The sequence below is a fragment of the Hippocampus comes genome, unplaced genomic scaffold (genome assembly GCF_001891065.2).
Source record: "Hippocampus comes isolate QL1 unplaced genomic scaffold, H_comes_QL1_v1.1 scaffold397, whole genome shotgun sequence".
Classification (NCBI taxonomy): Eukaryota; Metazoa; Chordata; class Actinopteri; order Syngnathiformes; family Syngnathidae; genus Hippocampus; species Hippocampus comes.
In genome coordinates, this window is record NW_017804968.1 from 285393 (window position 1) to 298779 (window position 13387).

General features: G+C 46.4%; 1 protein-coding gene across 1 annotated transcript in view; it reads right to left on the reverse strand.

Annotated features, from left to right (window-relative positions):
- LOC109527811 (SAM and SH3 domain-containing protein 1) overlaps positions 1-4299 on the reverse strand; it is a 122981-nt gene extending 118682 nt beyond the window's left edge. The window contains exon 1 of the mRNA XM_019889926.1: positions 3112-4299. Coding sequence (XP_019745485.1) covers positions 3112-3603 — 492 coding nt within the window. The 5' untranslated portion in view covers positions 3604-4299. The remainder of the gene's footprint in view (positions 1-3111) is intronic.
- Between the last annotated feature and the right edge of the window lie 9088 nt (positions 4300-13387).

Sequence of the window (13387 nt, forward strand, 5' to 3'; positions counted from 1 at the left end):
GAAGCCCCTCGTGTTTGGCATCCACCCCCCCCCCAAATCCAGACATGATACGAACAAATTATGGCTTTCCATGACTCACACTGTCCACAAGCCGTGGCCAACATCAGATTTGATGACAAGGTTGCCCCCGACTAGAACGCGGTTCATCTAAAGCAAAGATCCAAACCCAGAACTTGTGAGGCAGAATTGCTAACCACTACTCCACCATGCTGTCACGCTTCAAAACAAAAGATACTAAAAAAAAAAATGAGATTTTTGATCCAACACAAACTGATTTGGCTTTTCGCCCTGTCGCAAACAACAAGAATAGTTTTCCACCGGGCTATTATTTAAGTCGGTCTGAACGCAGACAATTTCTCGCGCCTGCCGATATTGCTCTCGAATGACAGATTCAGAAACGTACGAGTGTTTTATTTACGCCGTCAGAAATCATCCTCGCTCGCAGACAAGTGCTCTCCGCGGGCTTGATAAGGATCACGGGTATTTATTTTACCCGGCTGAGCTCTTTCGGTGAATTGTTTGGTAATGGCTTGTCTCGCATGGCACCATTTTTTTTTTTTTGCATGACAAAGACAAGTCGCATTAGAAGTAAAGAAGACGTGGCGATGCGGTCGTGCTATACAATGGCCCGTTCCCTTGTGACTGACTGTGTGTCCTGTAATTGCCCTCTCCGCTCAGAGTCTCCTCTGTGAAAAAAGGATAAGGGACGGGTGGGGGCCCATCTCATTTTATCTCGAGACCAAGCACAGGGCTCTTGGTCGGACCTCCATCAGCTGGTCACGGTTCTATCTTTCAGGCTCGTGGAAGAAAAAGCACTGTGCTGGAGCCAATTCAAAATCGACGAAGAGAAAACCTTGACCTCCCCAGAGGCCCCATGCCAAAGCTTTTGGCTCTAAGCAGATGCGGCCTTGAAAAAAAAAAAAGGGTTTAATTTTTTTTTTCTTTTATCTCGAGACCAAGCACAGGGCTCTTGGTCGGACCTCCATCAGCTGGTCACGGTTCTATCTTTCAGGCTCGTGGAAGAAAAAGCACTGTGCTGGAGCCAATTCAAAATCGACGAAGAGAAAACCTTGACCTCCCCAGAGGCCCCATGCCAAAGCTTTTGGCTCTAAGCAGATGCGGCCTTGAAAAAAAAAAAAGGGTTTAATTTTTTTTTTCTTTTTTGAAATGGTCTTTTTGTTTGTTTTGGCCTTGGTTCGACAGATAATCCCTCACACAAATCCCGAATCTCTGTTGGATTCATTTATCCAAAGCGGCAGAAATGTATGAAGCACGCACATTTCAAGCTAAGCTAGCGTCACTTTGAGATGCTAACGAAAGGCAAATTGGAGTCGAGTCGACGCGTGTACAAATATTGACAAGCGGTGGTGTATACGTCTGCCTACCTGGAGACCTCTCTTTTGTTTTGGGAGGGGGGGGGGGGGGGCGGGTGGACATCCTAAGCGACAGCCTGCAGACTTTGCGTGTCTCCAGGGCTTCAGGTTCAGTCAGCCTACAGCAAAGAACTTCCTCAAAAGGTGCTGAAGTGGACAATTGGAGGAATTTCTCTTACGCAAACAGTGACTTTTCAAAACAATCTCTGAAATGACCTAAAATCAGGACAAGCGAGAGGCAACAAGGCCCGACACATAAACCAACCAAAACGGCGGCATCGTCGCCCACAAGGCACCACGTGCCCAAGGATTCAACATTTGGGCTTTTTAGAAGTTGAGTTACACTGTTTCGTCGTGAATCAACCACTTTGAAAGCAAGGCCAAGAGAGGACCACAGCTCGACACTAAAGCCTGCCGAGAAAATAATGAAAGGCAACTTTTGTTGCAAATCCGCGCAGCTTTATAAGGCGCCTGAGTTCACAACAAGGCAAGGTTAATTTACGAACCGAGCCATCAAAAACGGTTGTCAACCGACAATTTGAAATGGAGGATGATCCAAGCATGTAACAGGTCATCCCCCTACAAGAGAAAGGACAAGCGTTTGCTAGCGGCTAATGGTGACAGGTGCGGTCGGAAGTGGATTAATAATCTAAATGTACCATTTTGGCCCCACCCCTTCCCTTCTCAGAGGAAATCACGGGGATGATGAAAGCTCCTTGGCAGACCCTCTGCGGGCTTATTGATCCGAACCGACTGCTTTGCCATCAGTCATGGCGCTCGACACACTCGCAGGCGCAAAGTGCGGCGACACTTCAACAGGCTGACCGTTACCTTGAGCCTCTTATGCAAATACTCCAGTACTGTAAGTTTATGTTAAATTATATTGTCCAGATTTCTGGTACCATGTTCAACTAATATGCCCATGACCTTCAGAATCATTCGTGCCAACTGTCAACTGTATTAGCAATGGGACCGTTTCTTGAAACAATTCATTTCAAATTTGTCGCCATAAGGACAGCACACTTTCCCCTCAAAGGCATTTTTTCATACTCTAGTTCAAGGGTGTCAAACTCATTTTTGTCGCAGGCCACATTGTAGTGACGGTTTCCCTTGGAGGGCCGTTCTGAATTTTGGGAAACCATATAAACTCCACATATGACACAACAAATTAATGGATAGCTAGTTTTAAAATCGGTCAATCAAAGTCAAGAATAATGACTGTTATTGCGAATTACAGATGACAATTTGAAGTTTTGGTTGAGATTTTAGCAAGCATCATGGAACTTGACATGCTTGGCTTGACATGCTCGATTTGCTTTTGCGGGCCACCAAAAATGATTTGACGGGCCAGATGTGGCCCCCAGGCCTTGACTTTGACACCCGTGCTCTACTAAAATGACTTGACGGGCCAGATCTGGCCCCCGAGCCTTGACTTTGACACCCGTGCTCTAGTTGGTTAAAAAAAACAATAAGACATCTACCCATTCAAGCAAAGAGTGCTCTAGTTGGTTAAAAAAACAATAAGACATCTACCCATTCAAGCAAAGTTGTGCAAAAATATTTTTGTGACGTTTTAAGATTCAGATACTGATTCCGATCGGGATGTGTCACAATTAAGTTACCTTCTTGGAGTAGGGCGCCCTGGCCAGATTGATGCCGTCCCTGATGATTGCAAAGATATTTTTGCGACGTTTTAAGATTCAGATATTGATTCCGATTTGGATGTGTCATAAGTTACCTTCTTGGAATAGGGCGCCCTGGCCAGATTGATGCCGTCCCTGATGAGTTTATCCCGGATCATGATCTTGAGTTTGAGCTTCGGGTAGATGACCAGCTCCCTCCTGCAGTTCCCCAGGGTCAGGTTCCTGTGTGCGCCCACGTAGCCCACGCCGCGCGCGGGCTCGGTCCACGACTTGGACCCGCGCAGCTTGGACTCGTACTGGTCCACCATGTGGCCGGTGTAGACATCCGCGGAGGGCGGCATGGGCTCCAGGGTGAAGTACAGCCCGCTCGCCGCGTCTCTCGCCTCCTCCTTAAGACGCCGCACCGCGTCGTGGATCCGGCGGCGGTGGTGCGCAACGTACACCCCGATGGCGTCCAGGTCCGGGTCGCCGATCTGCTTGCACACCTCCAGGTCGTCGTAGCCATTATCCACGAAGGCTTGCACGTACTGGGCCAACTGCAGAGTCTTGAGCCACTCGTAGACGATGACAGGTCCGTTGCTTGTCATGTTGTTGAGTCTTTTTTGAGGGGGGGTGGAGGGGGTGTACGTAAAAAAAAAAAAAAAGTGGCGCTCACTTTCCCACCCGGCGTCTTGAACGCATCATGAGCTCTCAGCCTTTTATTGAATTGAAACTAAAAGTGAACACATTTCCGTGCAGAGAAAGAATAGGTGGCGTAATCCGTTCACGGCGAGTGGCTCAAAGTGCGTGTGAACGCAACACCTGTCAATGTAGATCCTCACTTCGAAATCAACGCGTCCATTGCCCAACGTTGCCACAAAAAAAAAAATATTTCCACAACACCGGTTTTCGTGACGCTGAAGAAAAGAAAAAAAAAAGCTCCTTGCGCTTGGCACTCCCGAACAGATGACAAACGAGGTGTTTGTAGCGAGCGACTTCCCAACGAAAGCAGCCGACGTCCACGCGTGCTCCTCCGGCGTGCGCGTCACTCACCTCACGCTGGAAATGCAGCCAAGAGGCAACACGCGAGCCGGAGTGACTGCACGCTGCGGCTCCTCCGACGTCCACGCCCCCTTCCAAAAAAACACACGCACACACATTGTGACACGTTCGCACAACTTGTGCGAAAGTTGCGTGGGCGCCCCTGAAAGGGGATTTGAAAGCTTAAATGTCTTTAGGCTTCACGTCATAGCGGACTGTTGTCAATTTGTCTCCGTCCCACCGCCTCTCGCCTTCTTTACACGGCTGCGCTCGACACACTCATTCAAACATTTCCGTATGCTCGTGTCTTTATCGCATTAGAGCTCCCCCTATCGGGTGACAACAATAACTGCACTTACAAATTGGACTAAAAGGGGACGTAATTTTGAAAAAGTTGAGCTGTGATACCTTAATTGCCTTGGGTTGAATTCGTTTCGTAACCAAGCTTGTCATCCACTTTTCTCGGTTCAATAAACTGAAAGTCCATGAGTGAGTGAGCACTACTGTTGTCAAATAGTGTCCTGGTGAGTGTATAAATGTAAGCTTATGTTAAATTATTATTTTCATTTTATATTTGAGCATTATATTTTTTTGTGTTACAAGTTACCGAGGTTCTATTCCGTTTAATAATTGCCTCAACAAGTTTATGTTGATATTGTCTGATTGGCTGAAGGAAACCAGGAAGTGTTTGTGTTACCGGAAAAAGGTGTGTTCTCGTTCGTTCGTTCGGAGGTGTAGACGTTGGAAAATAAAAAAGCTACCTTCAAAGGATTCCATCTCTCTTTTTGCCCATTCTTAAAATAGAGCTATCCACTACAAAACTACGAACCCCTCAACTTACATAAATATTGCAAATCTTGATTTCAAGATCTCAGAGCAAGTAGAGTTCACCTGTCTTGGCATGCAGCAACACCGCTCGGGAATGTCGTTATTAATAAGAACACGGTTCCAAAACGCGTGCGATGTTTGAACAAAAATCTGTCCAAACGGACGCCAAGTTGGCAAGCGCCGGTGGGCATGCTTTATGAAATATGAGCTGACAGCTTGTTAAGGATCGGTTTGATGCAAGAGCAACTGTCTCGGCACTTGGCTGGATGCGAGTTCAAGAACATGACGGAGAACAAACATGCTACTCCCAGACTCGTGTGGTAGCATATCAAAACAGGAGAAATGTCGACACATCATCGGAGCTCGGAATGTTAAATGGTTGGAGGACATTTTACTGCTGTCCCACTGGATTTGAGTTAATTGCCTGCAAAAGTGAGCTGAAACCATGCCAGACTCAACTGTCAATCAGATACCTCCGACTACCGACGGCAAAAATGGATCCTACTTTTTAAAAATGTTTAAAAATATAACTGCTGAAAGACTCTAGTGGCTGGAATATAGCTCACCCGATCATCATGGGTCGCAACGGGGCACTCTAAAGCAGCTACGCCAGCTCAAAGGTGCCGCCCAAACACGGACTGTCAAGACAGATCTTCGTTTTTGTTTTGTTTTGTTTTTTCTGTACACCTCCTCATCATTGCAGCTTGTTCTGTGCGACGTGTGTGTGTGCGCTCTCACGGCTAACAACGAGGCACTCTAAGGGAGTCACGCCCATAGATTATCCTTCACGAAGGTTCGTGTTTGACCCTTTCATGCTGTCCACTGTAGTAACCGCTGTCCCTGAATGGGGCAGTCACGCCCCTAGATTACCCTTTGCGAAGGTTCGTGTTTGACCCTGTCATGCTGTCCAGTGAAGTAACCGCTGTCCCTGAATGGGTTAAAGAATGTGACAGGGGTAAAACAACCCCCCCCCGGAAGAATGTAACAGGGGTAAAAACAACCCCCCCGCCCCCCCCCAAAAAATGAATGGAAACTTTTTTGGGTTTTGATATTGCAGATTTTGCGGGTTGCACAAATGAAATGATGAAAAATGATTCTGAGATTTGAAAAACTGCATTCAATGTGATTCATCATTTCTGTTCAGCGGACCTCAAAACCAAAAGCGCAGGTTTCCATTCTGAGTGAGTTAGGGTCACTTAATATAACAAAAATAAATCGAGCAGCGGCACGCCAATAAAGAAAATGAGCCATCCCCCTTCCCCCTCCACCCCGATGACGAGCATGCGTTGGGTCTGACCACTGAGCTATGATCCGAGCTCTGGATTCTCCATCGCTTTGGACGACACGCATCGAGCTCGGTTACAGAAGCGAGTTGCGTTGCTGGAGCACGGTTGGTGACAGATGGATCGGAGTGGGGCGGTGGGTGGGTGGGACTCATACCGCACTTGGTAGCAGGCGCAAATGGACGCTGCCAGGATGATTGTGTTTCCACTTGGACACGCCGGGTTCAGGCCGAGCGACCGACGGGCGCCACCGGAGACGTAAAGAAGTTCGGGTGGCTTTCATGTGGGTGTTTTCGATCATCTTGTATTTTATTTAACCCCCCCCCCCAAAAAAAAAAACAGCAATGACAATTACATCCAATGTAAAGAAAACATGAGAACAGGTGTGGCTGAGGGAAGATTTTAAACGGTCAATTTTGCTCTTCTTTGTAACGGCAGAGACATGCAACAGCCCCCCCCACCCCCCCAGAAAAACACCTCTGTTACACCACTCGCATTTTAATAAAACTCCGTATCCCGCGAGACCATTCGTGAGTCCAAATGTGACATCACGAAGTGTACGCGGCTTTGAATGTTGATTGAAAGACTGCAAGGTTTGGATGTCGACACAGCTGGACGGAGGGGGGGCCGGGGGTGCCAGGCAGACAGACAATAGCGGCGACTCCACCTCCGGCCAAGATACAGTCTGGGCTGCCCGCTTCTGGAACAAGCCGGGTATTAGTCTTGGAGGCTGGAGTGAAATTTTGGCTTCACGGCTCTCCGTTGCACCTTCCCAGATCTCAATTTGAAAAGCCGTCGAAGCGGGGAAATGGCTTGTGCCCACCGCCATGCAGAGGCTTTTTGTCAGAGGGAGGGGGGGGGAGGCTCTGTCAGCACCTGATGGAAACGGGCGGCTGAGGCAGGATTGAGGAAAAACATAAATGGGCAGTTTGGGTTTTGAACTCGACGCAGTTGGCTGCTCGATGCGATGATCAATCCCGTCGCAACTTTTGCAACTCGGGATTTTCCTTTTTTTTTTTTTTTTTACATTGTTTAAATGTCACATGATTAAATGTCACGTGATGTAACCTTCTTTTGTCCAGTCGGAATTCTCCGTAGGTGCTGCTGTTTTTGCTCATCAAGGAAATTTGAAAGCATTGACTGTAACTCATCATGTGCATGTGGGAATTTTAATTTGTTCCAATTACGGAAATGAGGGCTGGCAACTATTTGAGGCATACCGTTAGCTAGAACAGTCATCCCCCCACCCCCCAAAAATGCCATGAGAGGTCATTTGGAAATTGTCCAAATTCACATAATTGGTCCGAAAATTATTTTATGACTACAAATGTAAAACTATTTATGCCATCGACTTATGGTGACAGTCAGAAGAATTGCATGCTCTGTCACAAGACAGGAGAAGGCACGTAACTTTGTGTGTGTGTGTGTGTGTGTGTGTGTTCATTTAGATTTTTCGCAGACGTTTTCAATTCCTAGAAATGTAGCAAAAAAAAAAAAAAGTGCAAATATTATCCCTCAAATCCTTGTTGCACCGTTTACGTCAATTCAATCAAGATGGAAGTACTTGCAGTTGTGGGTCAATGTGTGCCTGTTCCAGATTTGAGGGTTGGCCGGAGTCGCCCGGTATTCAGCGCGGCCAAGACGAACTGATGGTTTGCCTGTAACGAGCGTTCGCGCACACACACGTCACTTGGCCTCATCTGTTTTCCGTGGCTAACGTCACTTTGGAGAACAACCGTGAATGAATATCTCCGCGTTACTTTGACAGAATAAACTCGGGTCGAATCGGAGTCAAGATATCGTAAATACACATTAGCGGTATCTTGAGATGCAAAAAAATAAAATAAAATAAAAATCTTGGCCATTGAGTGGATCCCATTTCAGCCTGCTGACAGAGAGAAAAGAAACGGGGAGGGGGGGGGGCTTGAGCTGCCTTCATGCACTTTTAATTACAAATGGCCGTCTGGGCTTCAATTTCTCGAGAGCAGAGGTGAAGCAAACATATCGGGGGCCCCGACGCCACTCAAGTGGCAGTTTAATGTCAACCTAAACAAGCCTCGAGTCTGCGGGGTGGCGCTTTCGGGTTCACGCGAGGACTCGGGGACGCCCGCCAATCATTCTGTGGATTCAATCAGCCGGGGCAACAGGTCTCTCGTCTGTGTTAGCCGTCCCCCCCCCCCCTGAAGCGACGCGAGCTAAGCCCATCAATCAAACGGCTGCTGAGTTTCAGCAGAGGGAGGCCAATTCTCAACTTGACCATTTGTCTGCGGTCGTGGACGGTGATGGACAGATCGGAGTCAGGTAGACGTGAGACACTTCGGTGAGGGGGGGGGGGGGGGGGTCGGTGAGACCCTTCGGGGGGGGGGGGGGGGGGGACTGTTCTCACTAAAATTCGTACATTTTTATTAGGTCCCACTGGGGAGCAACTTGATATACTTGATTTGTAGTCGTAAGAGCCAAAAATGTTTTTTCTCCCTCTTCAGTTTAACAATTTGAATTGAGCCACCATCTTTTTTGGAAGGGGAATCGTTTTGTCGAATAAATCCACATACTGCCCTTCAAATTCAAAACACACATCCTCTTTCGAACAAATCTCCTCCAGTTGACGTTATTCTGGGCGGTTTAGATGCGCCGCAGTGAAAAAGCCGATCGCTGACAACCACGGATTCTGACATTTTTTTCAGCAGATGATTTTCATTATTTCTGGAAATAAATGATGAATACGTTGCCCTCAAAAAGCCATTTCTCAGTTGTTTTTTTGTGACTGAAGGAGTCCAGCACTTAATTCGACGGTAAAAGGAAAACATGTCAGTTTACTGTGCTAGCAATTGTGAAAAACGCAACTTATAAATGGCGGTTTGATAGTTGGGACATCTACAAATCAAGAGTACTGTAATTTGTTCTGTTTTAGGAAAGATGTGCAGCTGTTTTATTTCATTTTTTTACTGTTCGAAAAAACACAAAATGAGATGAGGTTTCACAGTATCATTTAAAAAAAAAAAAAAAATTGTAGAAATTCAATCAGAAATACATTCCCCGTTGTTTCTAGTTCACTCCTTTGAATCCGTAACAGAATGTCAGCATCTTGTTGCTTCCTGTTTACAATCCGCTTCTAAATTAGCACTGCGCGTTCAGAGCCCCAAAGCCTTTCCCAAGGACTAAAAACACGGGCACACACGGGAGCGAGAGAAAAAAAAAAAATAGATTCCTAATTAAATCACTCACGGGACAAACCGACGGTTAAAAGGGAAATGTATTTATTGTGCGGTGAAAAGAAAGCTCACAGGGCCCACCGGGCTTAATGAACCGAGAAGATTTGGCTACAAAGAGACTTCTCAATAAGAAACACATCATAAAGCCTCATTTTCTGAAATGGGTCAGACGGTCGTCAAAAAATTAACTCCTATGCTTTGAAATGGCGTTAAAGCGAGCGGCGGCCTCAATCGTCTTATTGCCACCCTGAGACCGCGCTAAGCCGCCGCTTAGTAGCCGGGAAGCAGTTATCGTGGAAACCTCGGCTTTCCCCGACGAGAGAATTATCCGGCAATACGACTCCCATTATTGCCTTCAGCTGCACTTTAATAAGACCCGTCTAACCTCTGACCCGAGAGCGCAGCAGCTCTTGGTACTTGCCGGCAGAGATTTGGTGGCTCAAAGGGCATCGACGTGCTCCAAGGACAACCGTTTAATTCCCCCCGGGCAAGAGCGCTAATACGCCGTCACGGGGAACCGGAGCCTGCATAATTAATATGGATGACGGCACTAAACTTCCGCATCTGGGCTGTGTGTGTGTGTGTGTGTGTGTGTGTGTGTGTATACACAATCTTGACACATGGTTGCTGGCCATGTTACTCAAGAGTCATGATCGGATGCAACTGAATGAGTGCCTTATTGTTGCTTGACTTGTGAGTTGAAGGATGCGACATATTTAGGATGACAGCTGTCTGCCAAATATACCCCAACACAAGGGTGGCGAACTCATTTTAGTCGCGGGCCAATTCGGCGCTACGTCAGACATTTCGGTGCAGATTTCAGTAAGTTGACACATGATTTGCTTTCGCGGGCCACGTAAAATGACCCAGAGGGCCGGATCTGGCCCACGGGCCTTGTGTTTGACACAGGTGCCCTAACACCTCCCACCTGTCCATATCGGGCCGATACAGGATGTGTTTTTTCGATATCAGGTACTTCGAGAGGCTGCCGATACCAGCCACAGATACTAAAGGCAAAAAAAATGAATAATCATAATCTGACGTCAAGTAAATTCTATAGTGGTTAGCGCTAGAGTGCGGCAAATCATCATCTGCGTCAGAAAGAAAGAAGGTTTTGTTCAAAAATGTGTGTCAGTATGTTAAAATTCAATTGCAGATATTAACAAGTACAACATTGGTACTTGGTAGTGGCGAGACTTCAAAGAGTGAATACTCGCACTGGTGTCTGTCTCGAGACAACAAACGAGTTGAGGGCAACTCAATCAACCCCCGCACAATCTGCGACGCGAAACATAATTGCAAAGATGCATGTGCGCATCCTCTCGACACTGCGGAATATAAGCATGAGGCCTCTCCCCGGCCGTTGATTAAGAACGACGATAAACAGCTGTGAATTAGTCTCGTGTGTCGGCCGACGTGGGGCCCAAGCAGAGCCCATCAACTGCATTTAATTACAGGTCTAGCGTTAATCGAAACGGGGGTCGCGGGCTGGCTGGATGACCTCAGACGGGCGATATTGACCCAAGACCTCACCACCTTGTGATCTATGACTCACGCAGCAGAATAATTGAGAGTGTTCTCAATATTTTCTCAAAATTTAATCGCGGCAGACTTGTAAAGTTTTGGAGAAACCAAAAGACAGATTGGAAAAGAGCTCCCGTGCGAATACCTTTTAGCTGGGGGAAGGACAGTTCAATTTTCCTCCACTACAACTCTGGAGGAAAAGAACATCAACGTAATCATTTCGCATGTCAGTACAAAGCAAAATGGCCGCCCTGTCACATGACTAAAACCAGGCGGATTTTTTTTTTCTCTGCTTAAATTATGTTCCACAAACGCAATATTCATCAGAAAACTGTGTTTAGACTCATAGGGGCCCAAAGAGCATTCTTATAGTCCATACAATTTGTGACATATCGCATTTTGCTATTGCACCACCGCAGAGATGCTACCTAGCAAAAGCATTAAGCTAACGGACAAGTGTGTGTTGAGTTTGACCGTAAACTTAAACTAAAAACATTGCGGGGGGGGTTTGGGAGCGATTTTTAAGTGAGCTTAGTTCACTGCTGCCATTATATATATATATTTTTTGTATTTTTTTGGGTCATCAGATGCATCGTTGAAAGCATAATAAACAGGAAAGCGCCCCATGGAGACTGATGATGACCGCTGCAGGAAACGCAGGAACCTTCTGCGGCCAAACAGACAGCAGGCAGAGGCAGGGCCAACAGAAAGAAATAAACACGGACTTATGGAATTAATCATGTACTTCCACACTGGATTTGTCACTCGGCAGCCTTTCCCAGTGTCGGAACCTCGGGAGAACCGAGGACAAAAGAGCAATGAGACACACCGTCTCCCTGCCATAAATCCTGTCTCAAATGGATGAGAAAATGATGGCTGCCAGCCCAGTTTTGCGAGCATGTTATATTAATGAAAAGGGCTCAGAGCATTTTGACCTAACCGCTAGGTCCGCTGGGTTTCAGTAATAGGGAGGATGTAGCGGCGGACAGCGAACCACTCGTTAAATTGCTCGGTGAACAAAAGACGGCGGATGAAATGATCTGCTTTAACATCCAATAAAAGGAAATCATGTCATCGCTTTCACCCTGAAGGTTAATTTTTGCTGATTACGGTCGATTGGCCGCGCTACGCTAACGCATTCCGCTAAGGTAGTGCGATTGGCATTTCTCGTCTCATGCGAGTGTAACTTTGCTTCTGTTCATGTCACACTAATACTGTATATTAATGGCTCACTGTCACTAAAATATTGTACCGTATTCATCATTACCGCGATCCAATATGAGCATTCAAATGAGGTGGTTCATTTTTTTTTAGCGCTGCAATCTGGACGTTAGCTTCAGTTCAATCTGTCGGAAATGCTATCGTTTACAAAAAATGGTTGAGGTGGACGTGTCATGGCGAAAATCTGTCGGACTTTGCAACCTTAGCGGGAGGGACTTAACGCAAGGCAATTTTCCATCACAACAGTGATGAACGAGAAGCTAGCCGTTCATTTTTTTTTTTTCCAATTTTCGGCAGTCGAATGCCCTGCAGCATATTAATTCCGCTCATGGGTCACTACGGCGGGTTGAAGTTTGGGCTCTTGGTGCACAGATTTTAAATATACCACTCAAAGAAGGCGCCGCTATTTTTATTATCGGCATTCGTGGGCTCGCCTTACATCTTTTGACCAAAATGAAAAACAACAAGAATATGTGAGGCAAATTGGATATCGAGCACGGGGGTTCAATGGATGGCTTCATCTTTGCATCTGGCGGCTCATTTTTCTCTGGGTGTCATTATGGTAGGGGGAGATGATGATGATGATGGCTATGGGTAAAGATTCCATATCTCCGGGTGTCATTATGGTAGGGAGAGATTATGATGATGATGATGATGATGGCTATGGGTAAAGATTCCATTATTAGCTAACGATTTTCCAACAGGAGAATGACAAATTTAGCACACTCCATTTCGGACTAGTTTGACAACAGGTTTTTTAGGGGGGACTCAGCTCATCAACCCGACATGAACAGGACGTGTAAATGTTCCACATTCATACGCGTCTGCATGACCGCGGCTAGCTAATCAAGCTAAACAGCGTTTTGAGCCAAGAACGTCGAGACAAGGATTTTCATTTGTGGATTGTTTACCGCAACTGAGACATAACCCCCCCTGAGTCCTTAAAGATTACAAATAAATGAACTGAACATGGGAAATAACCCCTTTGACGCAGAGCTCCCAGAGTAAATATGGCATAAAGTCACTAGCATCTGCCGCACCACTTGACAGCAAATAGGAGACTTCCACAATGAGATCTTTCTACATGACATTAAAATTCCAGAAAAATTCCCCATTTTCCCTTCAAAATAATTCGGCGCAGGACGTCAGTGAAATTTCAGATTCATCACTTTGGAGACATTAGTAAGCATTGGGGTTGGGGGGAAGCGCACTGTGGCAGTGCGGTCGGAAAGTTTCTTTTGTCCGCTCCATAGGAAGGACAAAATATTGAGTTTACCAGATGC